The following is a 25,423-nucleotide window of genomic DNA, read 5'->3' on the forward strand; positions in this document are numbered from 1 at the left end:
GTGCGGGGGACCTGTGTAAAGAGATCGCTGCAGGGAGCTGTACAAAGTGAGAATGAACTGAAACTAGACTGAAGTGGTTCTGAGTTGTACCTAGTGAGTTTTTCCCCCAGGTTGTGGATTTATTTGTGGAGGTTGATTCCATGTGTCTTTGTGGGGTGGGGGGGTGGGGGGGGGGTGGTTGTGGCGAGGATGGGAACTGTGTGGCTCGCTCTGTTAGGACATTTGAACTAAAACGATGGCGCTCCTTGGCACAGGGAGGGGAGAGGGGGGAGAACTGGCTTCAACACAGCGGTTAGGCATTTCCGTTTGTGTGGCTTTAATTTGATCCCAAATCGCCAAACACTTTAAACCGACCCTTTAAATTTAACTGTGATTTTTATATATTTTTAAAAAAGATAAATAATAATAATCATTTAGTCAAAGTATAGTGTGTTTACAGAAATAAACAACTAATGTGCACTCTGTGTGTTCTGAACAAAACGTGGGCTGGTGTCCACTTCATGCAGAATTTGACGTCCCCTCAATGGTAGTTTTTCTCCTGATTAATGTTGTTTATGATTGTGGTTGTTTATGTGAGACACTAAAACACTTTGATTGATGTGAATTATTGAGGAAAGGATAAAGCGGGCCGACCAAATAAAGTAATTGTATAGGAAACGCTGGAATTATAGTGAAACTAGGCCTCAGTGGCTCTGGACTATACAAAATGTGAATGATAGTGAAACTAAATCTTCTTGGCAGTGTGCTGTACAAAGTGGGAATGACATGGAAACTAGGTCTTAATGGCAGTGAGCTGTACAAAGGCAGAATAATACCAAAACTAGGCCTAGGCTAAGTGGCACTGAGCTGTACAGTGTGAATGATACTAAAACTAGGTCTTCATACTAGTGAGTTGTACAAAATGAGAATAATACTGAAGCTATGGCTAAGTGGTTCGGCACTATACAAAGTGTGAATGACACTCGGACTAGGTCTGAAGGGCATTGAGCTGTAGAAAGTGAGAATAATTCTGAAACTAGGCCTAAGTGTGTCTGAGCTGTACAAAGGGAGATTAATACTGAAACTAGGCCTAAGTGTCTCTGATCTGTACAAAGTGTGAATGATACTAAAACTAGGCCTAAGTGTGTCTGAGCTGTACAAAGGGAGAATAATACTGAAACTAGGCCTAAGTGTCTCTGAGCTGTACAAAGGGAGAATAATACTGAAACTAGGCCTAAGTGTCTCTGAGCTGTACAAAGGGAGAATAATACTGAAACTAGGCCTACGTGTCTCTGAGCTGTACAAAGTGTGAATGATACTAAAACTAGGCCTAAGTGTGTCTGAGCTGTACAAAGGGAGAATAATACTGAAACTAGGCCTAAGTGTGTCTGAGCTGTACAAAGGGAGAATAATCGAAACTAGGCCTACGTGTCTCTGAGCTGTACAAAGGGAGATTAATACTGAAACTAGGCCTAAGTGGCTCTGAGCTGTACAAAGTGTGAATGATACTAAAACTAGGCCTACGTGTCTCTGAGCTGTACAAAGTGTAAATAATACTAAAACTAGGCCTAAGTGTGTCTGAGCTGTACAAAGGGAGAATAATACTGAAACTAGGCCTACGTGTCTCTGAGCTGTACAAAGTGTAAATAATACTAAAACTAGGCTTAAGTGTGTCTGAGCTGTACAAAGGGAGATTAATACTGAAACTAGGCCTAAGTGTCTCTGAGCTGTACAAAGGGAGAATAATACTGAAACTAGGCCTACGTGTCTCTGATCTGTACAAAGTGTGAATGATACTAAAACTAGGCCTAAGTGTGTCTGAGCTGTACAAAGGGAGAATAATACTAAAACTAGGCCTAAGTGTCTCTGAGCTGTACAAAGTATGAATGATACTAAAACTAGGCTTAAGTGTGTCTGAGCTGTACAAAGGGAGAATAATACTGAAACTAGGCCTACGTGTCTCTGAGCTGTACAAAGTGTGAATGATACTAAAACTAGGCTTAAGTGTGTCTGAGCTGTACAAAGGGAGAATAATACTGAAACTAGGCCTAAGTGGCTCTTAGCTGTACAAAGTATGAATGATACGGAAGCTAGACCTAAGTAATGGGCTGTACAAAGAGAGAATACTGAAGTTAGGACTAAGAGGTGGTGGGACAGCTGCACTAAGTGAGAATGATACTGAAACTAGACCTATATGGTGGTAAGCCATCTCATTTTCTTTACTCATTTTTCTTTTTGTCTTCCAGGTTATGCAATGGTCTCTGCAAATCGCCCAGTGCTTCAGGTGCTGCATTCGTATACAGATGTGTGCCGGCTCTCTGCTATCACCAAGGAGACAGTGATCTCTTCCCTAGTGACAGCGACATAAGCGGACAAGATTGCAAAGATCTGCCCCGTGTCGAGCATGACAGCCACGACCCGTGGCTCTCCCGTGGGAGGGAACGACAGCCAGGGCCAGGCTCCGGACGGGCAGTCCCAGCCCCCGCTCCCCCAGAACCAGGTCAGTAACTCCGCCCCTTCCTCATTCTCCGCCTCCTGAAGACTCAGAGCCAGGGTCCGGGGCGGTTTCATTTTGAATGTGAAAATTGCATTTCATTGATTGAAGATAAAGAACACCTGGGCGTTTTTCAGTTCATGAGTTGAATTTCGGGTAATTTCTGGAACCGAAGTGGAGCCAGCGGCAAGCCTGGCTGGAACGAAAGTGTTAAATTGTATGCCGCACGGTTCACTAAACATTTGTGGCAGAGTGTTTATCTCAGAATCCTCACAAAAGCTAGTCTGGGGGTCTAGGGTGGTATGGTAGAACTTCCTGCCATCCACTGAATGTGGGCTCACAGCCTGGAGAAAGGGTTAAATAGGCTTATGGCTCCTCAGTGGTCATTGTCTGATGTGCGTGCTCTGAAAAGAACAGATTGAGGCTGCTAGTTATGGTAACCTGGTTTGTATGTTATTTGGTCTCCACAGTTGACTTAATTTAGAGATTCGGTGCACCTGCATGTCGTTCTGCATTTGCAGAAGTGCCTCTGGGTTTTCCCCATAGTTCTTAGCGTAGAGAGATGTGTGGTAAATGTGTAAATAGTTTCACTCTGTGTTTTTGGGCTGTGTGAGGGAGTTATAGGAAACCACTAAGGCCTGGTAAGGTAATCCGCGCAAATATGTTTGTTCCAGGGACGCTGCGACTGCCAACTTGAAACGTTTTCAACATTTCTCAAATAGTGATCCGCCAAAGGCACCAGCAGCCATTAGGCTTTCTTTCCATTCCGTGCTGCATGTGAACTACCAGGTTTTGGAATGTGTGTCGTTCGCTTGTCTAGTCAGAGATTTGATGCGCCAAATCTTGAGTCCGGGGAAAAGACGCGAGCGATCTGCTTAATCGAAATTGCTGTTTCATTTGTTAACTGTTGTTTTTATTCTGTTATTTTTAAGTTGGAAAACTCACCCTTAAGGTCTCGTCTGCTGTTCCAGTTTTGATCTGAAGTGGGCTCAAGGCTTCATAGGAGAAGTTTTAATCAATATCCACTGAATATGCAGCAGAATGGGAGTTCAGTTTTATGTGTTATAATGAGATGTGGTTCAGATGTGTGGCTCTCAGCCAATGTGCAAGATTAGGGATGTTTTTTTAATAAGGTGAAGGAGTTGCAGTTTTCTTTAAACGATTTGCGTTTATTGATACATTTTTTGGACAAATCTTGGCTTTGTGTTAATAAAAATGGTCAAGTGGGTCTCCTTGCGATTGACTTAGCGACTGCTGAGTATTACGTGTACATTTTCAGGCAAGTAACTGGGTCAATCAAAGGTGATTTGGAGAGCGAACTACCCAGATTTTCATTGTTCTCCCGCTGCCGTTCGATTTGCAGCTCGGCACTGCGTCTCCGTGGCGACCAATGAATCGCAGAGATTGTGCGGGGAGGGGGGGGAGAGCGCTCTCGCAAGCCGCGCTGATGTCATGATGTAATGAAGGGAACGGGGGGATTGCTCGCTGCGTCTCCGTTAGGTTCCGGCCTCGCTCGGCGCGTCCCGGAGCGCTCCGCTCCGCTTCGGTTCGGAAGGCTCTCCCGCCGCGCTTCGCTCAATCTGCGGAACGAGCCTGGAATTGCCTTAGCGCACGTAGCGCCGCGTCGGAGCGGCGTTTCAGTCACCCGGCTCGCCTGGGCCGCTAACGCGATAGCTCTGTTCGGTTTGCGCCCCGTCAGCACGCGTTTCAGACAAAGGAGCGGTGGCCAGCAGCGGTAGGGGAGCCTTCTGGGTCAGTTAACCTCCGAAAGCTGTAGCCTAGGTTTCTTTTTTTATTTTTTGAGGAAAAAAAATAAAAATAAAAAAGTTCACAGTACTAACTGAAACTACCATTCATTTTTTTAAATTTAGTTTTATGCAGGTTTACATTTATCATATTTGTTTTGGAACATTTTTCTGGCATAGGGCCAATGTCAACATGAACTATGCCAAGCCTTCTGAGCAGATGGGAACATCAGTTATTCTACCCACACCCCCACCCCCCCATCTCCCCAGCCTGTCTTTTCTCCCCAATTTGGAACGACCAATCCTGTACCAGTGCCCGTAACGCGGCTCTCCGCTATCGATTTCAAGGGCGCGCTCTCCTCACAAAGCACGCGATGCTAAGCGCCGCTGCGTATCACGCCGCGGCTCACGCACGTACGAGCCGGAGGAGGAGGAAGCCTCATGCGCTGCTTTAGCACGCAGGCCGTGGGAGCCCCGCCGACCGGTGGCCCTCGCTAGCGAACGACAAGCCGTCGGATCCCTACCTGCTCAGCCCTTCCTAACCCCAGGCTACTGCCGATTCTGCGTCACCCCGCACCAGCCATAGCCGGCTCTGGCACGGTCGGAATTTGATCCCAGACCGTGGGGCTCGTCCATGCACTGGAATGAGAGTGCCTGATGATCCACCCAGCAGCCCCTGGTCCAGTATTACTATCACTTTGTTCCATTTTATCCTGATGAACTAATAAAGGTGGCCAGTTGTGTGTTGTCGCGGCCATTGTGCTCTACTTATTGCGCAGATCAAATTTGAACTAGCAGTCTTGCAGTCTCCATCACACGGGTGGCCATTGAAGTAGGCTAATTTTGTAAACATTTAAAGTAAAAATCGCCTCTGTTTTTCTGCTGCATGCGTTCAATAACCACGCGCTTCAGGGATCAGATATCGTGATTTCATTCCAAGAAATGTGGCGTGGTCCTTTCATATCTGTGGGGAGGCTAATTGAAACAAGGCGTTAGTTCTGTCGATTGTTCGTTTGGAAAAGCAAATGGAGCTGTTCATCCCATGTGCTAAAAATTTAAATGAAGTTCTGGATTTTCTCCACTTGACCAGTACATGAAAACTGCTCCCCCTCATCTGAATAAAGTGAGGGGGGGGGGGGGGGGGGATTGGCATGAGGAGGGGAAAAAAACATTTAGAATACTGTAATCATGCTTGGGAACTTTTTTTATTTTCACCCCACCTCATTTTTCATGCAGGGGAGTTTAGATAAGTATGTGATGTCACCAGCTGCTTCTTTTCACGACGCACATGAAAGGAAGCAGCCCACAAAGATGAGCTTTCGCAGATATCGGGCGGGAGACTCTGCGTGCGCGGCTCCGGCGCTCAGACCAGGGCGCCCGACGGACCGGCCACAATCGGAAGGGAGCGATGAGACGGGGATCCTGGCCAGCTGAACCCTCCCTGACCCTGGGCTAGCGGCCACCGTTGGCACTGGCACAGCTGGGATTCGACTCTCGCACCCTGTGCACTGCGTACACGCTCAGGGAAAGCTTAGTGTAATGGCTCGGGACTTGGGCTTGCAACTCTGAGGTCACCGGTTGAGTTCCGAGGTGAGACACTGCTGTTCAGTAAGGTAATTGCCTGGAGTAAATATCCAGAATGGACCATATAAACGGACCGTAAGTGAAAAACTGCTAGCCGCGCAAGTGGATAAGAGCATCTGTAAGTTGGTTAACGTATCTGACCGGCGTCTCGCAGGAAGAAGCGTGCGCGTCTGCCTTGCATCGTGCTCCTGTGACACCGGCTGCCTATGTAGGTCAGCGGAGAGGGCGGGGCCAAGTCCGCACGCCCCCTCAGTTCCCATGTTTTGCAGTCCTTCAGACGGCTCGGAGACCGTGGCGACAGCAGTCCACGCAAGCCACAAATAACCGTGAACACAATACAGGAAGCAGTGACTGAGCCAAGAGCAATAGTGAAGCCAGTGCATTGCTCTTAATGTGGGTGTGCTGTATATATATTATTGCGTATTTATGTATGTGTATCTATATATATATATATGTATATATATAGGCGTATGTATATGCTTGTTGCTGTAGTCAGAAGTTATTTGTCACCTGGTTTAAAATGCAAGGCTCTTGTGAGGTTGCAGCATGTACAGAACGTGCAACTCCAGACCTGAAGGGCCACGGTGTCTGCAGGTTTCTTATAGTTTTCTTTAGACCGGCAGCCAGTTTTAGCCCTTGGGGAACAATGTCTGCAAACTCTTTAGGCTATCGATGACCCGTTTATGAAGTTTTTTATGGGTTCAGATTGTGATAATATGGTCCTGGCAGTGACATTGAGATCATGCACTCATGGCAATAACAGTTCGAGGGTAGCCCTGCTATGCTAACTAAGCAGATTGCAGCTAGGTTTGCTGTCCTGTTTGCCGGGGTACAGAACCTCTCCCTGGGGTGGCGCCCTCAGTTTTCCACCCTGTGCGGTTGCCCATAGTTGCTCAATGGGTAGGCCACTCCTGGGGTTAAAGTGAAAAGTGGTCACCTGCTTTGTGTAAGCAGGCAATTATATAGGCTATATGCAAGAACGATTATGCAAAGCCCATGTAAAAATGTATGATAAAACTCCTGTATTGGAGATTGCATCTAAGACTGCTTTGCTATAAATCAATGTATTTTCTATTTTTACAAGTTTTTAAGCTCATCTTTCTCCTTTATAATTTTTGAGTTTTTCACGTTTCTTAAAAAAGGGGCAGCTGGGTGGCTCATTCGGTTAAGGCACCACAATGTGATGCATGGATGAGCCCCACTGTGCCCAGCAGCTCCATAGAGCAATGTGCTATTACCGACTGCATTGCCCAGGGTAGGGGACAGTTCAGTCATTTTTGGGGTTCGCATTTCATCCCTATCTAGCGACCACCACTGGTTGATCAAGTGCCTGTGTACTGCATGTTAGGTCGCTTTCAGTCATACTTTGTAATATTTAACGGTGATATTTTAATGTATTTAATGTGATAAATTAATCCCCACATTTGTCTTTGGCCGCTGGCAGATATGGTCGCCTGCCCAATTATCAGTATGGCAATGCACCTCGTTGCTGGTCCAGATCAATCCTCAATTCTTGTTGCTTTCCGGCTGACTCGACCTTAGCCCATAATTTTAAGCACAACTGAGAGGTGTTTTAACCCAAAAATGCACAATGCTTCTTGTAGTTGGGTCGGATCACGTTGTGACCGCAAACAGACCGCTCCAGAGTTAGTTTGTAACCGGAACAGTACCACCTTCTCAACTGGGACTCAGTGCTGCTGTTTTGGTTCGCACCAGAGTGTGATTGCTGTGTTCACACCTGCCCAAACAAACTGCACCGAGGGGATAAACACAGCTGGGTTTGATTTAGCCGGACTAAACGCGGCTGGTGTAAAAGTGCCCTTAAAGCCGCGTATGAGAGTGCCTAACTCCGTGGTAGCTTAAGTATAGTCTGTGATGTGAGAGGAGCAGGCTGGTGAAAACATGTTTCGGAGGAGCACCGCGGATATCTACTCTCTCGTGTTGTCAGTGGTGTCCGCGCTCCAACGCGGCTGTAGTTGCAGACAGTTGGCCATTCCGATTCGAGGTGTGGAATTGGACGTGCCCAGCTCCACGTTGCGCCCAAATTCATAAAAAAGGGGTTTAATGGTTTTAGGAAATGTTGCTGACAAATTGTCCTCCCTCCTGGAGATGCATTTTTCCAAAAACACTAAATGCCGAATTCTGTGGTTGCAAGGTGTTGAATGGAGATGACCATCTTTCACAAAAAGCGTTTCCAGAAAAGTACCTTTGTCCTTAACGATGTGGTAATGTAATACTACATATGCTTCCAATTTACAGTTTTACAATTTACACCCCACACACATATATATATGCATGGATGTGTGCTTGTTCCCCAATCTCTCATTATAAATACAAAACTGTGGACTGAAAAATTGCCAATTAATGGAAACGATCTGGTCATCTAGGCCAGGAATGCCGGAGCACTGATCTTTATCTTTCTGCATTTTTCCTGTAACAACTGGATGAGCCTCATTCTCAATGCAAAGAAACACCTTGAAAATGTCTGTGAATGTCCCAGGCCAGCCTGTGTTCTCTTATAGCTGTTAAAAGTATTTGATGCCTCTGAAAATTATGCCTGCATCTAGATTCTCCTCATCGGGGCTTCTGTGAATTGTTTTATTGAGTCAGGGGTTTTGAGCTCTGTCATCTATCATTAAAATATGCAGGCATTGGGACTGTAAATGGAAATGGCTGTGAAAGCCATTCTTCCACGCACAACTGACACTTCTCAACAGAGTGGCGATGGCAAAAAGCTTGAAATTGAAACTGTCTTCGGAAGTTTTATCTGTTTATTTATTTATTATACTGTATATGTATGGATTTCTGTGTTTGTGTGTATATAAATAGTATATAAAATATATATAAAATTCAAGACATGTTTCTTTTTACAAGAACAGTTGTATCAAATTTGTGCCACGGTATTCTGAAATAAAAGTAATAAATAAAAAATAGCAGAAATACTTATTGGCTTGTTTAAGTTGAAGCCGCATGCTTTTGGGTAGCCTTCTTGGGTTGGTTTGCGGCTGAGCTGTTCGCGCGCTTGTCTGACGAGAGATGATCTGCGATAAAGCGATCGTGTCACTCTACCTCTCTCCGTCTGATCTGCAGGATTGCTTATCAGGTTGTTGTTTTGCGTATCAATTTTCTGTTTTACTGTTAAAGCTGTCTGGTGTCCTCACGCTGAGGTTTGTTTCGGAATCACGGACGATGAACTGCGTCCGTGTCGTCTCTCCTGAGAGAAGTACCAACGTCAGTGTTGGAATTTTGATCTTGATTTGAGGCTTTGATGAAAGCTTTCGCCCAGACTGAGATGAAATTCAGGATTTTAGATTCCAGACAGATGGGGCCCTAGGCGATCGTCTTTGTCATCTGTGTGCATTGTTTTTGTAGTGAGTTTATGTTCCTTGTGTTTGTGTTTTTACTGCGTGTGTAACTGTGCTCGTGCGTGTTTGTGTTTCTAATATGAGTGTAACGGCGCTTGTGTGTGTTTCAGACGTCCTCTCCCAGCTCCTCCAATGAGAACTCTCCGATCAGCCCGCCCGAAGACCAGGGCCAGGGGGACAACCCCCCTCAGCTGGAGGAGGAGGAGCCAGCCTTCCCCCACACTGACCTGGCCAAACTGGACGACATGATCAACCGGTGGGTGCCGCTGACCGTCAGGCGTCCGATGTTCACCAGGTGGTTCAGTCACGCTGTGTGTTCACTAGGGTGGTTCGCTCACCCTGTGGTCACAGGTGTTGTGCTCACCTGCAGTTCACCGTGTGTTTCAGCTCACGCCTGTGTGTTCACTAGGGTCGCACACCTGTGTCACCGTGTGTTGTGCTCTCTTGCATGTCAGGTCTGCTCACGCCTGTGTGTTCACCAGTGTGTGTTGTGCACTCTGCATGTCACAGGTTCAGCTCACGCTGTGTTCACTAGGGGTGTTGCTCACACGTGTGTTCACCAGTGTGGTTGTTACTCTGCATGTCACAGTGTTTCTGCTCACACCTGTGTGTTCACCAGTGTGTGTTTGTGCTCACTCTTGCATGTTCGTGTGTTTCTGCTCACACCTGTGTGTTCACCAGTGTGTGTTTGTGCTCACTCTTGCATGTTCACCAGTGTGTTTCTGCTCACGCCTGTGTGTTCACTAGTATGACTTCTTGCTCACTCCTGCATGTTCACCTGTGTGCACTTCTGCTTGTACTCATATTTAGGTTTCTTCCCATATGCATATTCACCAGAGTGTGTTTTTTCTGTTCGCAGCCCCCGGTGGGTCGTTCCAGTTTTGCCAAAGGGTGAATTAGAAGTTCTTCTTGAAGCTGCTATCGATCTTAGTAAAAAAGGTACGTCTGGCCGTCTTTGCCTCTGACCCGGCAGCAGCTGTGAGGGGCGGGGGGGAGGGATCTCTAAAAGGCGTATCTTCAGTTTCAGTGAACATGCAATTTGCGCCACTGTACATAGTAGCTTCGCCGATTAGGACTTTGAATTAGCAGTGCGCCGTGCGACCAGATGAAATCACCAGTCAGCTCCGGCCCCACTGAAAACACATTTCAGACAAAGTGCAGTTGAATGCCATGCATGATACCCACCGACTGTAATGAGTCTCTCTGAATCAATCCACAGCTTCGGCCATTTTGTTATTCACTCGGCTAGCGGCAGAAATGGCTTGTCTTTCGTTCTCCCTTGACCAGCCTCATCGGCATCATCGAGCAGCGTGCCGTCTGCTGATCGCGCTTCAGGTCCCGTGGACTCCAGCTTCTGACCGTTTCCCTTGCCTTTTCTCTCCAGGACTCGACGTCAAGTGCGAAGCCTGCCAGAGGTTCTTCCGTGACGGCTTGACCATTTCCTTTACTAAAATCCTCACCGATGAGGCAGTGAGTGGCTGGAAGTTTGAGATTCATGTGAGTATCGTGTCTGCAACCCTTTCATCTTAGAATTTTAACCCTTTAAGGTGTAATATCACAAATAGATTCTAGTCACAAACGTGACTAGAATGTTCTTAGCTGAACATTCTGATGCTGATGTAACAATCACTGCTGGTAATTCAAAGCTGTGGACACTGACTTAGAACACTGACATAGAATTTTGAAAAAACCTACTCTTCAGTTATGGAAGGTGTGGGCCTATGTCGGGTCCTCTTTCTTAATCACATTGAAGAAAGTAGCCTGACCCGCCTCTCCCCTGTCCCCACAGAGATGTATAATAAACAACACTCACCGCCTGGTAGAACTGTGTGTGGCCAAGCTCTCTCAGGACTGGTTCCCTCTTCTCGAGCTGCTGGCCATGGCCGTCAACCCCCACTGCAAGTTCCACATCTACAACGGGACCCGGCCGTCCGAGACGGTGCCCGCCGGGGCGCAGCTGGCCGAGGACGAGCTCTTCGCCCGCCCCCCCGATCCACGCTCCCCCAAGGTGAGCCCTGCGTCCCACCGTTCGGGTCCGACGGGTTTCAGGATCTGGGTAGATTCCCCCTCCACCCCTTCCGATTGACCCATTTTCAGGTCATTTTATTGGCTGTGAAAGAAGATGAATTGGGATTGTAACTCAGAGGTTGCAAGTTCACTTCCCAAGTGGGGCGCTGCCGTTGTACCCTTGAGCAAGGTGCTTCGCCTGAAGTACTTCAGCAGAATATCCGGCTCCATATGTGGGTAATGTATGTAACCTGCCCCTGTAGTTGAGAGCCTCTGCTAAATGCCTAAATATAAATATAGAAATGTTAGATGGGATTTAGAAATGGCATATCGGTGGAGAGCAGTTAGTTTTGCCATTGAGGCCTACTTGAGGTTGAGTTTGTACAGGAATATTACAACTGCACTGTAAGAGGGCATGTCGTTGCTCAATGTTAGCCACAGCCTACCTCTGGGGTTGGAGACCTGGGCTTGTGGTCCATGGGCTTGGCTGTGGCCAAAGCCCATTACAGCTGAGATTTAACACATTTTCACCAGTATATCAGTAGGGGCAGGTATAATTTAACACAGTGAGTTATCACTGCGTGGAACAGCTTGACAGGTGATGTAGTAGAGGCAGAGACTCTGGGTTTCTAGTGCAGACTTGATGCGGTGCTAGATAGTCTGTAGTTTGTAATGAAATGGTGAGTCCAGATGGGCTTGATTGATCCATTCTCGTCCTTGTGCTTTCTTACGGTCTGTCTAAATGCGTATGCTAAAAGGCGTAGCGCTCAGTAAACCGATAGCCCTTAAAGGCATCGGCTTCATGAACACTCGAGGAGCCTGTTTGAACAGATGCCGTCGGTGTCGCATGCATCTTGAAAATTCATAGTAATGGGGAGATGCGTGGCGTAGTCCGTAGGGTGACTGACTCAAGCCGTGTGTGAATCCCCCACATGGGAGGAGGGAGTCTGATCCATCTCCGTAGCACCTTCTGACCTGTCATCCGTTCTCTCTTTGTTACCGTCTTTGCTTTCCTCTTGGCTGAATAAATATATTTTATTTAAATGTAACCCCCCCTCACCCATTCCCTTCTAAGTGTTGTCTGCTTTTATTTTGGTCTAACCACAGTACTGTGAATAGGAAGTGGATGACCCATGTAAGCTAATGTTTTCTGTGAATATGTGCATTTAGTCACATTGCAGCCCGTTGAGGGTAGACACGTCACTAAATGGACCTGAACAAAAGAGAAGGTTTTTAGCGAGTACTCGTACGGAAATGCAGAAACATCCGCTTCTGACACGTCAACCTTAAATCTTAAATGCTTTGCAAGCTTAAATGGTAATGCGTGGGGGGGCAGGAAAGAAATGATTTGGGATTGGAAGTTGTCCAAATGAGACGGGGGCAGGTGGGTGGGTCGGGGGCGGTCAGCATTACACAGATAGAATTAAATATGAACGATTGCCGCCCCTCCCCCCTTCTCAAATCGTTCTCTTTGCTGGATGTGTTCCCTGCTGGTTTGTGAATTCAAGCCAACTTTTGGGAAAACTAAAGCAACAGATCTTCAAGTGGGTTTTTATTGACTAAATCCTCTTTCTCTTCATCAGGGCTGGCTGGTTGATTTAATAAACAAATTTGGGACATTAAACGGGTTTCAGACACTGCACGATCGCTTCATGAGCGGACAAGCTCTCAACGTTCAGATCATTGCCGCGCTCATCAAGTAAGTTCACCGGTGCTCCTGCACATTCAGAGCTCTCAGAAATGGACCTTGACTTTGATTGGTTAGTCTGTCGCGGTACGAATGGAAGTGAATTTGTGTATTTTTTTTTCCTTTCTTTTACCCAGGCCTTTCGGGCAGTGTTACGAGTTTCTAACGTTGCACTCGGTAAAGAAGTACTTCCTTCCAGTTATAGAAATGGTTCCCCAGTTTCTAGAAAACCTCACAGACGAGGAGTTGAAAAAGGAGGCCAAGAACGAAGCCAAAAATGACGCTCTGTCAATGATTATCAAGTCGTTGAAAAACCTCGCTTCACGGGTACCTGGGCAAGAAGAAACGGTGAAAAACTTAGAAATTTTTAGGTTAAAAATGATTCTTAGGTAAGATTAATTGAATATTCATGCAAGCTTTTTTTATTTATAAACAAGTGTTATCTCATGACAGTGATTCGACATGCGTCATCGGTGATTGCTTTTTTTCCATTAACAGGTTATTGCAAATTTCCTCTTTTAATGGAAAAATGAATGCACTAAATGAAGTAAACAAGGTTATATCAAGTGTTTCCTACTACACTCATCGGCATGGCAACCCAGAGGAGGAGGAGTGGCTGACAGCGGAACGCATGGCGGTAAGTTTTGCTCATTAATATTCTGATGCGTTTTGGAATATGTGCTAAGCACGTACACCTGTCCTGACGGAGAGTAAGGTTCTGATAAGACCGTTTGAACTCCGTAATTTTGTCTTGTCATTTTTACAGTCTGTATTCTGTAGATGTGCCTCCACTAAAACAGTCTCTGGTTGCAAAACAAGGCACAAATCAAGTTACGGTTCTGTTCCCTGGCACGCGCTTGTGCAGTTTGCACACGGAAAGCAATAACACTGCAATTCTGCCGGTGCCGATAATGATCAGACACAGACCAGGCATTCTCTTACTGCTGTTGAATATAGATCAAGATCTGGGAATCTTCTGGACAAACAGTCCTGGGACAGGAAATTTCAGTTTAAATGCTGGCAGATATTACAATTGCATCTGAGGACTGAGGGTGGTGTTGTGATTGGTTGGTGCTGGTCCTCTTGGGTGGCTGTGAATGGGTTAAGTTGGTGGTAACCAACCCTGTTCCTGGAGATCTACTGTCGTGTAGGTTTTTATTCCAACCCTAGCAAAGCACACCTCATTCAACAGCAAGAGATCTTGTTGAGTTGCAAGTTAGTAATCAGGTGCGCCACTAGGTTAAGTACTCATACTCTCTATCAATTCAATTCACTGTTCTTTACTGGCATGAAATGCACATCGTCCATATTGACTTAGCAAACATACAGGAAACATACAAAACAAGTCGTATACAGTAACAGTAGAAGTACAACATGAACAATTCTCTCTGTCTCTCTCTCTCTGCCTTTCTCTTTCTTGATTTTGTTTCTCTCTCTCTCCCTCTTTCTCGCTCTCTCTGTCTCTCTCCCTCTCTCTCAGGAGTGGATCCAGCAGAACAACATCCTGTCCATCGTGCTGAGGGACAGCCTCCACCAGCCGCAGTACGTGGAGAAGCTGGAGAAGATCCTCCGCTTCGTCATCAAGGAGAAGGCCCTGACGCTCCAGGACCTGGACAACATCTGGGCGGCGCAGGTGAGACCCCGGCCGCCCACCAGCCCGCCCGCCCGCCAGTGGCTCGCTCAAGTCTCGTCACGCTCTCCTTCCTCCGTCTCTCGCGCGGCGTCCTCTGGAGGCCGAAGCCCTTGATGAGTTACGGCGGCGGCGGCGGCTTCGTATCGCTGAGCTGATTTTTTAATCTCCCGCGATTCGCCTCCAGAGGGGGAGGGCAGGACGAATTGCCATTCCCGGCGGACGCTAACCTTCAATCGCGGCGCTAATCAGAACTGCGCGGCGCGGTCTCTTGTGGAAAGCCTGCTTGATATTCTGAAGAGTAGATAGAAAAGTAGCAAAACTGTCTTTTTTTTCTTTTTCTTTCCCCCTCCTTTTCAGGACGGCTGCACTATTTGAATGTTGTATGTTTGGGTATTTGTTTTATTATTCATTGGAATCGACTATCCTGTGCTGCACCCGGCTTCTCATTTGAAGTTTTTTTTCCTGTTGTTCGTCCTTCCGTAGGCCGGCAAGCACGAAGCCATCGTCAAGAACGTGCACGACCTCCTGGCGAAGCTGGCGTGGGATTTTTCGCCCGAGCAGCTCGACCACCTCTTCGACTGCTTCAAGGTGAGCGAGACCTCGGAGCCGCGCGCGCGGAATTAGCCGCACCGTCCGCATGGCTCTCATGCTAATGAGTCGCCTGCCACCTGCCGCGTACGCAGAGCGCTAACGAGTGAAGCTAATGGGACCGACACCGAAGTGAGGCTGATTGCTTTTGCCCTTGGTGGGGATGAACAAACGGCCTCTTAGTGAAATTCTCACTTCACTTCTTCTTCATACTTTTTCCCATCGACCAAACCCGCCAAACACCAAATGCCCCTTCCCCCCTACCACAGCTTAGGGGTATAAACTTTTCTCCAGCTTAACATATTGCGTGCCACCGTCCCTTAACCTTTGGGCACGACAGGGTTTGGTCTTCAACCGCCCACCCCCCACCCCCCATATTCGAGAGACGAGGTCAGCAGTCCCAAGTGACGAGCGCCCTTTCGCCTGCGGTTTCTAGGCGAGCTGGACGAACGCGAGTAAAAAGCAGAGGGAGAAGCTGCTGGAGCTGATCCGCCGCCTGGCGGAGGACGACAAGGACGGGGTGATGGCCCACAAGGTGCTGAACCTGCTGTGGAACCTGGCCCACAGCGACGACGTGCCCGTCGACATCATGGACCAGGCCCTCAGCGCTCACATCAAGATCCTGGACTACAGCTGCTCCCAGGTACCGCGGCGCACGGGCCAGGGATGACTTTAATACGATGATAACGTGTCAATAAAAGGAGAAGAATTCCATCACTTACTGTATTCTTTAATATATAACAGAGATGACTGTATAGTGATGTCAGTTTACTGGACAAAAATAGAGGAGCTGTACCAATCACAGAATGTTTTCATAATGACCAATTGAACACTGCTGTTGGTAATTGGTGGATACTTCTAGGTGCCGTTTGGCTGTTGAATATTGTGAAATCAGAGTGGTGAAATATTTTGTTTTTTATTGACGTTATCATCATATTTATATACATTACATTACAGGCATTTAGCAGACGCTCTTATCCAGAGCGACTTACACAACTTTTACATAGCATTTTACATTGTATCCATTTATACAGCTGGATATATACTGAAGCAATTTCGGTTAAGTACCTTGCTCAAGGGTACAACGGCAGTGTCCTACCCGGGAATCGAACCTGCGACCTTTCGGTTACAAGCCCAGTTCCTTACCCACTGTGCTACACTCCGTCCGTGTATGACGTGTGTAGACAAGGAATGTGTTAGCATGTTAACAAGGTTGATGTGTAATTTGAATTCATTTGTAAATAATGTCTGCTCAACAATACTTAATTGTGACCTTGGCTGTCATTGGCTGTGGGGTTACACGTCCTAGCATACAAGTTTTCAGTGAACCCGGGCTTTGTGGGCCGTTATCACAGTGTTGGGTAGTCCAGTATGATGTAAAATCCGAGTTCACCTGACCTGTGAGGTGCTTGCGTGTGGTTTTATCTGCCGGTAGCTGGGTGTTGAGTTAGGACTAAAAAGGATGCTTTGTGGGGTTCCCTCACAGGACCGGGACACACAGAAGATCCAGTGGATAGACCGCTTCATCGAAGAGCTACGAACCAACGATAAGTGGGTGATCCCCGCCCTGAAACAAATCCGAGAGATCTGCAGCCTATTCGGAGAAGCTCCTCAGAATCTGAGGTAACCGAGCAGTATGGCGGCCTGTGGATTCAGAACCTCTTCAATCTTCTGCGTCAACTCTTTAACGTCCCATAAAGTTACCCAAAAATGTCCATTTTGTATTCAGTGGGTGAGCGGCTCAGGTATGTCGATAGTACAGCGATAATACATTTCCTCTATTATTGCATATTTGTCAGACTGAATAGTTTCAGATCACTAGACAAAATTCTGTGTAATAATATGTTTTGTGTAAAGATCTGAAACCGTTCAGTTTCACAAATGTAGTACTAGAGGAACTCAGGAAGGGGGCAAATACTTCTTTCATGGCACTATACATGATTGAGGGGTTTTGACAATAGATTGCATCATAATATGTTTTGTTAATTTACACAGCCAAGTGGCTGCAATATTAAAAGGCCCTCTCTGGTTTTAATTAAAGGGTAACTTCACAGTGGATTTCAAACTTAATATGTTGCTTACCAATACTCCAGTAGGTAATCATTTTGAGAAGCTCTTAATTTGTTCTAATAACAATTCTACACAAGCTACAGTAATTGTTTCACTTCTTTTCCCCTAAGGTTTTGTAACATATTCCACGGCAGCTTGCTCTAACACCGTTCCCCGAATGCTTTTATTCTACTCCTTTCACATCAGATCGAAGCAATTTAAGTTTACTTGGCACATTTTTAGTATTAAAAAACATACAATTAAATGGATTGAACTAAGCACTAGTTATAGGTTATATATGTCATGGCAGAATTCTAACTTATTTTTAACACGTAAGGCACGGACTGCTTCTCATTGCATTTTGTGGAATGTCGGCTGAAGGACCAATTTGAGTTCAGTTTCTGCGCATATTTTGAAATACCAGAACTTCAGTAAAATTGATATATCTTAGATTTTTCAGAGCAGCTACATTATAAAAAAGTTTCATTTTAATTATTATGTGTCTGGTTATAAATGAAGTGGACATTTGTCACTCATTTGAGATGGGAAGGACAGTTGCTGACATGACAAACAGGTTGAATGAAATGGAAATTTCTCCCCCGTGAAACCGATGTTTAATTTGCATGCCTACTAAATTAGGTAAAGAACAGCATATTAAATTTGAATTTCCAGTGAAAGTTTCCCTTGTTTGGAAAAAGTAGATAAAGTTTAGTTTTTATTGCATAGTTTTGTGTAGCCACCCTTGTTAAATTTTCACAGCGAACACTTTGGGTTCGATGCAGTGGGCTGATGTTTTGTGTCTCCTCAGGCAGGCCTGTTTAAAACATTTGCGCTCTGTTTCAGTCTACAAAAACAGGAGCAATTTTGTAAATGTGCAGCTGAAAATCGTAAAATACTATTTCTGCTTAAGGCCTTACCAAATGTCCCTAAAAGGATATGCCTTGCCCTTGTCTACTAGAACCATATGGTTTATTTGAGGACTATTCAAAGTATTTGCAAATGTAGCCACGCAAAAAAAATGTAGCACACATGCCTGTTGTTTTTCAGAAAGAAAATACCCATAAACATAGAAAAGAGCTTAGCGGGGTAAGTTGACAGTTAATCCGGGGTGTATTTTTCACCACTTAAATTCTCTAAATCTTACTGAATTGTGCTTTGAAATTTGACGCTGGTTCACTGGCATTTTAAAAATACAGCTTCCGCATATTTCCTTGGTTTCCTGTGCACCAGTTCCACCAGTCACAGATGACCTCTCTTGTCCCGGCAGTTCTGGCAGGACTACATTCTTGGGGTTGCTAACTTTTCCCACACAACTAAAGGGTTGACATCCATTTGAATAGGTGTTATTCCTCTGTACCTGTGCCACTTTGTTTCCCCCTCAGGAACTGATATGAGGGAGGCGGGTATATTCTCTCTCTCCCCCCCTCTTTCTCTTTCTCTCACACACACACACACACACATAGATACACACATGCACACACACACACATAGATACACACATGCAGATTTGTATAATAAACAAAGACTGCCCGTTGATACTTGCAGCCAGAGAACTGGTAGCTTTTGCACAAATATGCTTGAGCGATCTATGAAAACAGCCATGTCTGTTGGCATCAAAAAGTTGTTGCAAAATGAAGGTGCATTTCAGCTCAGTGTGGATTACTTGCCAGTTGCAGTCAGCCTCTGAAACAATGGCTTCAATTACTCCCGACCTTACCAAATTACTTACCAGATTCGCCGCTTCCCCTTTCCCGAGCAGGTGGCGACACCGCGGGGATCTCAAACCGCGGCGGCCCCGGAGGGCTCCTTGGCTGCGTGTTGGCCCTCGAGCGCTCGGTTTGCCGCCGGGGGGCCGCACACCCGGTTCCGAGGTCTTAATTCGGCCGCCGTTCGAAAAGGAAACCCCCGTAGGCTCAGCCGGCGCCGCGGCCCTCCAGGCCTGGCGGGTTTGAGATCCCCGGCGGCGACGCGCGTACCGCGCTCCAGGCGGACCGAGAGGCTCACGGCGTCTCTGCTCCCCCCCCCCGCAGCCAGACGCAGCGGAGCCCGCACGTTTTCTACCGCCACGACCTGATTAACCAGCTGCAGCACAACCACGCGCTCGTCACCCTGGTGGCCGAGAACCTGTCGGCCTACATGGAGAGCATGAGGCAGTTTTCCAAAGGTCGGTCAGCTCACCAGCACAGTGAATTTCATTCATTTTTTTTGTTTAATGTATGTATTTATTTATGTAGTTTTTGGTATTTAATGTTGTTTAAAATGAAGTTTTGCTTTCAAGTTGATTCAAACAAAAGAAAGTCACACACTAGTCCAAGCGTGCTTTATATTTTGATGACCTTTCAGCATTACCCAGGGCTGCCCAACCCTTTTCCTGGAGATCTAGCATCCTGTAGGTTCTCATTTCAGCCCTTATTTGGCACACTTCATTCTACTAATTGGCAACGCAGCAAGATCTCTAGCTGCTGAATGCGGTGTGCCTTTGTTGAGGTTGGTGTGATCTCCAAGAACAGGGTTGGGCAGCCCTGACGCTGTGTGTCTTCATCAAGACATTTCACCTGTCAGTCATCACCAAATGCTTTTGTTTTGAACATGCGTCATTAGCAGCACCTCATTGAACTTGTATATGCATTCCTTACTTTCTTGTATTTACTGTACTTCTTGATTATATCAGATTGAAGCTTAATATGGAGGCATTTGGCCACCGTTCTTTTTGAAGGTCCTGGTTGGTAGCAGGCAGACCTGTGTCTTAAATTCAAGATTGGTTACTGTTAAGTGGTGATTGCGGTTTCAAGAACCCATAGAGGGTTGAGCTGTTATTCATGACAAATCACAAGGCCTGGCTCTCCACTGCAACCACACAGTGGTTTAAGCTAATGTGTCACCAGTGGTGTATTTATGCAGTGTAGCTTCACCCAGTTTTGGTTGCATGGAAACATCACTCTCCCATTACTACCACAAGGTTGATAAAACCTCTTTGATAAAATGTTGATTCAAACCTCAAGTCCTGGTGAAGTAAAGGAATGTTCCGGTTTTTTGCCCCCAGCGGAGCAGGCGGAATTCGATCCGCAGACCGTCCGGATTGGCAGTCGCTACAGCCACGTGCAGGAGGTCCAGGAGAGGCTCAACTTCCTGAGGTGAGGCGAGAGCTACGATACGAACGAGGCTTCGCTCGGGGTTAAAACTGCGATTAGATAGTTCAGCTTCCCTGAAGTTGCGTGCGTGCATGTGTGCGTGTGTGTGTTTACCTGAGTTTGTGTTGCAGCATCCATTCTGCTCTCAGGTTTAATATGCAGTTCGTTGGATATAGTGCTTGTCATGGAGCCTGTGTGCGAAACGTACCTTTCTGAAACATACCTTTCACGAGGGTGTGTGTGTGTCTCCATGTGTTTGTGTGTCCGTGTTTGTGTCTGTGTCTGTGTCTGCGTGTGCATGTGCGTGTGTACGCGCGCGTGCACTGTTGTGCGGTGTGCTGCTGCAGGTTCCTCCTGAAGGACGGGCAGCTGTGGCTGTGCGCGCCCCAGGCCAAGCAGATCTGGAAGTGCCTGGCGGAGAACGCCGTGTTCCTGTGCGACCGGGAGGCCTGCTTCAAGTGGTACTCCAAGCTGATGGGCGACGAGCCCGACCTGGACCCCGACATCAACAAGGACTTCTTCGAGAACAACGTCCTGCAGCTGGACCCGTCCCTGCTGACGGAGAACGGCATGAAGTGCTTCGAGCGCTTCTTCAAAGCCGTCAACTGCCGGGAGGGCAAGCTGGTGGCCAAGCGCAGGGCCTACATGATGGACGACCTGGAGCTGATAGGGCTGGATTACCTCTGGAGGGTAGGCCCCCCCGAAACGCTGCGCCGGAACGACCTTGTCCTACCACCGGAGCGTTCGGTCCGTCTGGTCCGGTCGTCGGGTCTGGTCCGGGTCTGGTCCGGGTCTGGTCCGGGTCTGGTCCGGGTCCTGGAGAGCTGCAGGCTGCTGGGTTTTGTTGTGGCTCTGCAGTAGTCGGAACGACCGACAATTAAATTTCCTCAAATGCGCTTTGTGGTAAATGACCCCTTTAGAAAGAGGTTACCTTTATTAAATTACTGGCGGGTGAAGTCGGCAAGGTCCTGACTGCTAAAAGTGTGGACACCAACTTGCTCAAAGTAAACCACTTAGGGGAAATTAAGATTCTAATGAGTAAATTGAAATGGACCAGAAATGCTTTTTTGTTAAAATAAGCTGAGGGAAAACATCAGGGTGAAACTTAAATGCGTGTTTTCGACTTTGTCTATTGATGAAAAGACAAAACCCAGCTCAAACAGTGGTCTCAAAGTTTTGAAACCAGTTGGTCAGAGTAACGTGTTAATTGTTGAATGGACTAATACTTGCATGCCACGCAGGCTTGGGTTGTAATGGGTGGACTTCATTGGGAAATGGGCCACCATTGACACACAGAGCATAGTGGACACAAAGTAGGAGTGCTGATCTAGGATCAGTTTTGCCTTTTAGCTCATAAAGGATAAGGATGGTATATGGACAGGGGAAACCTGATCCTGGGTCAGCTGCCCTACCCTGAGACACTACAGGCCCAGGCGTCTAATGAACCAAGCTGTGTGCATTCTGCCAGCCAAAGTTGAAGCTTGACTTAATCTGTTATGATATTAGTAGGAAAGAGATGAGGAACTTTTGCCAACATCTTCATCTGGAAAATGCCAGCAGTTGAAAGCCTTTCAATTAACCTCTCTGTATACATGGCATGCATTTGAATTGTCTTTTTAATAAGGTCTCATTACCATCGGATTTAAAATGCAAAGGGCTATGACCCATTTAATGAAAACATTTTTCTGTTCGTGCCCTACATTTGTGTTTTAATCCAACAGTAGGCACACTTGTTATGCAAGGAAAAGGAATTGAAATGCCGATTGTGGAATGCATAATATGGGTCTACATTTCTAATGCGATGAAGGGATGTTTATAGCCAGTGCGACACAGCGATTTAGAGGACGGCGAAATGGGTTTCTTTGGAAACGTTTCCACAGCACCCATATTGACTCATTGAAAATGTTTGTTTGAACGTGAGAAGCTGCTCCCAGAGCACTACCCGCCTTCCACATGCCCGTTTACACTTCCCTGCAGCTACGTCCACCCACACGCACTTACCAAGAAGTGAGTGCGCCGTTTCTCCCGAAGGGAATTCGGACTGCAGACAAACGGTTTAAAGTGTCACAAGACTGGATTCAGCTGCTTGTTTACTCCTGTTTACTGTGGGTTTTTTTTTTTTTTTTGGCTCAATAACAGGTCGTGATTCAAGGAAGCGATGACATCGCCAGTCGAGCCATAGACTTGCTGAAGGAGATTTACACGAACCTCGGACCAAAACTACAAGTCAATCAGGTGAGCCAAGTTTCCCTGGAAGCCAAAACACTGCCACCAAACCAGCTTTAGCATCTCTTATCGGCGCGCGATTGGCCGTACGGGGCAGAGTGTCACAGGAAGCAGTGTTCCCTCCTTCAATTCATGGAAGTGGAATGCAGGCCTCTCTGTACAGCTATGCGATTATATCATTGTTCAAACTCCCCGTGTTGGAGAATAGCTCACCTCTGTTCTGGAACAGCAGGCTCTTGCAGACGTTGGATGTCGTGTGATGTATTTCGGCCCGTAGGCATGTGGGCCAGCTGCCTGAGCCCTGGAAGGCAGGAACACAAAGAGCCGTCTCATGGAAGAGAAGCATTAATGTGGCAGAAACCCTTTGGGCAGCCAGATCTGTCGCCAGCCTACAGCTGAAATCGGAAAGCCTGCCGCATTTTTGCATGTCGTTGAGAATGTTCTGTGATGTCTATAATAATGCTGTAGCTTTAGCTTATTAGTGTTGCAACCACATTGGGATTTGTTAGATTTCAGGAAGACAGAATTGTATAGTATTTTTGATACGTGCCCCTTGTCTGTTGTTCATCTTAATGACACCACTTTGATGTATACGCCATGCGCATTAAGCAGTAACCTAATGTTGAGGCACACATGTAAAAATGGACCAAAGGGGTATTTCACGTAGCAGGATTACTGAGTTAGCTGGATAGCTGCACTGAGTAAAACCCGGAACAGCTCTTTTTACTTCAGTCCTTGTTCCAGATTTAGGAGGATTCGGGGTTTTACTCAGTGCAGTTATCCAGCTAACACACTAATCCTGCTTTGTTAAACTGGGCCCAGATCCTAAAGAAACATCCTAATCCTAGACGGTCCTGTGTATCGGTGCACGTTTTGCGTTTGAACAGAAGAATCTGTACAAAGAAGTGCCGTTTTCAGTCTTTTACTCTGATCTGGGCGGACCCGCAGGTAGAGATCCACGAAGACTTCATCCAGTCCTGCTTCGACCGGCTGAAAGCGTCCTACGACACCCTGTGCGTGCTCGACGGGGACAAAGACAGCATCAACTGCGCCAGGCAGGAGGCCATCCGCATGGTGCGCGTCCTCACCGTCCTGAGGGAGTACATCAACGAGTGCGATAGCGACTACCACGAGGAGAGGACCATCCTGCCCATGTCACGGTAACGGCCCTCGCGCTAGCGTTCCTCGTGCTAGCATTCCGCGCCCAAGCGTTTCTCGCACTAGCGCTCCTCGCACTAGCGTACCTCACGCTAGCGCTCCTCGCACTAGCGTTCCTCTCGCTAGCGTTCCACGCACTAGCATTCCTCACGCTAACGTTCCTCGCACTAGCATTCCTTGTGCTAGCATTCCTCGCGCCTGCGGTTCCCATGCTGAAGTTCCCACATGGGCGTCCTAACAAAAATGTATTGATTTGCACTTAATATTTTTGAAGGGCGACTCTGCCCAAAAATCAATATTTGATGGTAAACTGCTCTGTCCCCCTTGCCATTGACAGCGTTGACCAATGCTGTATATTTATGTCTCCTGTCCTGGAAATGTTTTCCCAGGTGTCATGTTTCGTGGCACGGGGGGTGCCGCACCCATTCTCGAGGTCTTAGTGATGATTACCTGAGTCAGAGAGCTGTATTCCTGATGCAGGACACACACATATAAGCAATCACAGCGTAGAGCATCGCAAAATTCTTCATTATTTTTTAAAGCCTTCCAGCTGTGCCAGGATCAATGAAATATAACAGTATTGAATTTGGGTGAAGTTCCCCCTTTTAAGTATTAAAATGTGCATAACTGTGCTGGTGAGATAAGAAACCTGAAATTAGTACTTTATAGAGACCTAATTTATTCCATTAGATAGTCTCATAAAAACGAAAAGAAGACATCCTGTTCTTTTTGGAATGTGGCTACATTTGACCTTGGAATCTAACAGTGTATATTTTCTCTCCTTTTTTGCAGGGCGTTTCGCGGCAAACACATCACCCTGGTGGTGCGCTTCCCCAACCAAGGCCGGCAGGTGGACGACCTGGACATCTGGTCCCACACCAACGACACGATCGGCTCCGTCCGCCGCTGCATCCTGACCCGGATAAAGGCCAACAGCACCCACACCAAAATCGAGCTCTTCATTGGTGGAGAGATCGTCGACCCCGCCGACGACAGGAAGCTGATTGGACAGCTCAACCTAAAGGACAAGACCGTAAGCGCTTTAGCCTGAAGAGGGTCACGGATCATTCTTTGTTCTTTTTTTTTTTTTTTTGAACAGTAATTATTTTTTCCATTAACAACAAGAAATAGTACAACTTGTTCCAAAACCACAGCCCATCCTGAATACAAATGGACATCAATATTTTCTATACACAGCTGAACACTTGCTAAGTAATTCTTGCACACCTTTATTTTAGAAGCTTAGCTTTACGATAGCTGCAAACTAGCTCTATTGATTCAGGCCGTGGAGATTATTTGTTCCTAATCGCTTATTACCATTCATAACTTGGAGGTTAGATTAAAGTGCATGTTTATCTGCAGTCCACAGAGCTAGCGCATTGTGTTTTCTGGATGTTCATATGGTAATACTGATTGCTCCACCGTGTCTTCTCTCAGTTAATCACAGCCAAGCTCACCCAGGTCAGTTCCAATATGCCTTCAAGCCCTGACAGCTCCTCCGATTCGTCCACCGGTTCCCCTGGCAACCACGGGACCCATTACAGCGACGGACCCAATCCTGAAGTGGAGAGCTGTCTTCCCGGGGTGGTAAGGGGCCTGTTTGCTTTTGTGTTTGGCAGTAGCGCTACAGTCCATCTAAACCAATCAGTGAGAAATGTTAACTTGGCCGCATGTCCTGTTAAACTAAAGTTTCCTTCGATGCATGATGTAATAACTTTATCCAGGTAGCAGCTTTTGCACATTGCGGTTCAAAGTGATTTAATGTAGAAACACAGAT

The 25,423-nt window shown here is 46.7% G+C and overlaps 1 protein-coding gene across 13 annotated transcripts in view; it reads left to right on the forward strand.

The window, feature by feature from the left end:
- LOC135250543 (probable ubiquitin carboxyl-terminal hydrolase FAF-X) overlaps positions 1-25,423 on the forward strand; it is a 73,078-nt gene that overhangs the window by 16,983 nt on the left and 30,672 nt on the right. For 9 of the 13 annotated variants that reach the window (XM_064326920.1, XM_064326921.1, XM_064326910.1 and 6 more), the window contains exons 2-21: positions 2,226-2,479; positions 9,278-9,423; positions 10,027-10,106; positions 10,552-10,664; positions 10,957-11,175; positions 12,758-12,873; positions 12,999-13,250; positions 13,360-13,498; positions 14,342-14,494; positions 14,978-15,082; positions 15,519-15,725; positions 16,569-16,705; positions 18,179-18,217; positions 19,162-19,295; positions 20,175-20,265; positions 20,610-20,952; positions 22,402-22,497; positions 23,437-23,648; positions 24,439-24,679; positions 25,084-25,233. In XM_064326920.1, coding sequence (XP_064182990.1) covers positions 2,384-2,479; positions 9,278-9,423; positions 10,027-10,106; positions 10,552-10,664; positions 10,957-11,175; positions 12,758-12,873; positions 12,999-13,250; positions 13,360-13,498; positions 14,342-14,494; positions 14,978-15,082; positions 15,519-15,725; positions 16,569-16,705; positions 18,179-18,217; positions 19,162-19,295; positions 20,175-20,265; positions 20,610-20,952; positions 22,402-22,497; positions 23,437-23,648; positions 24,439-24,679; positions 25,084-25,233 — 3,069 coding nt within the window. In that variant the 5' untranslated portion in view covers positions 2,226-2,383. The remainder of the gene's footprint in view (positions 1-2,225; positions 2,480-9,277; positions 9,424-10,026; positions 10,107-10,551; positions 10,665-10,956; positions 11,176-12,757; positions 12,874-12,998; positions 13,251-13,359; positions 13,499-14,341; positions 14,495-14,977; positions 15,083-15,518; positions 15,726-16,568; positions 16,706-18,178; positions 18,218-19,161; positions 19,296-20,174; positions 20,266-20,609; positions 20,953-22,401; positions 22,498-23,436; positions 23,649-24,438; positions 24,680-25,083; positions 25,234-25,423) is intronic. The other 4 variants (XM_064326915.1, XM_064326916.1, XM_064326922.1 and 1 more) reach the window with 1 other exon arrangement.

This window comes from Anguilla rostrata, chromosome 3, assembly GCF_018555375.3.
Source record: "Anguilla rostrata isolate EN2019 chromosome 3, ASM1855537v3, whole genome shotgun sequence".
Taxonomy (NCBI): Eukaryota; Metazoa; Chordata; class Actinopteri; order Anguilliformes; family Anguillidae; genus Anguilla; species Anguilla rostrata.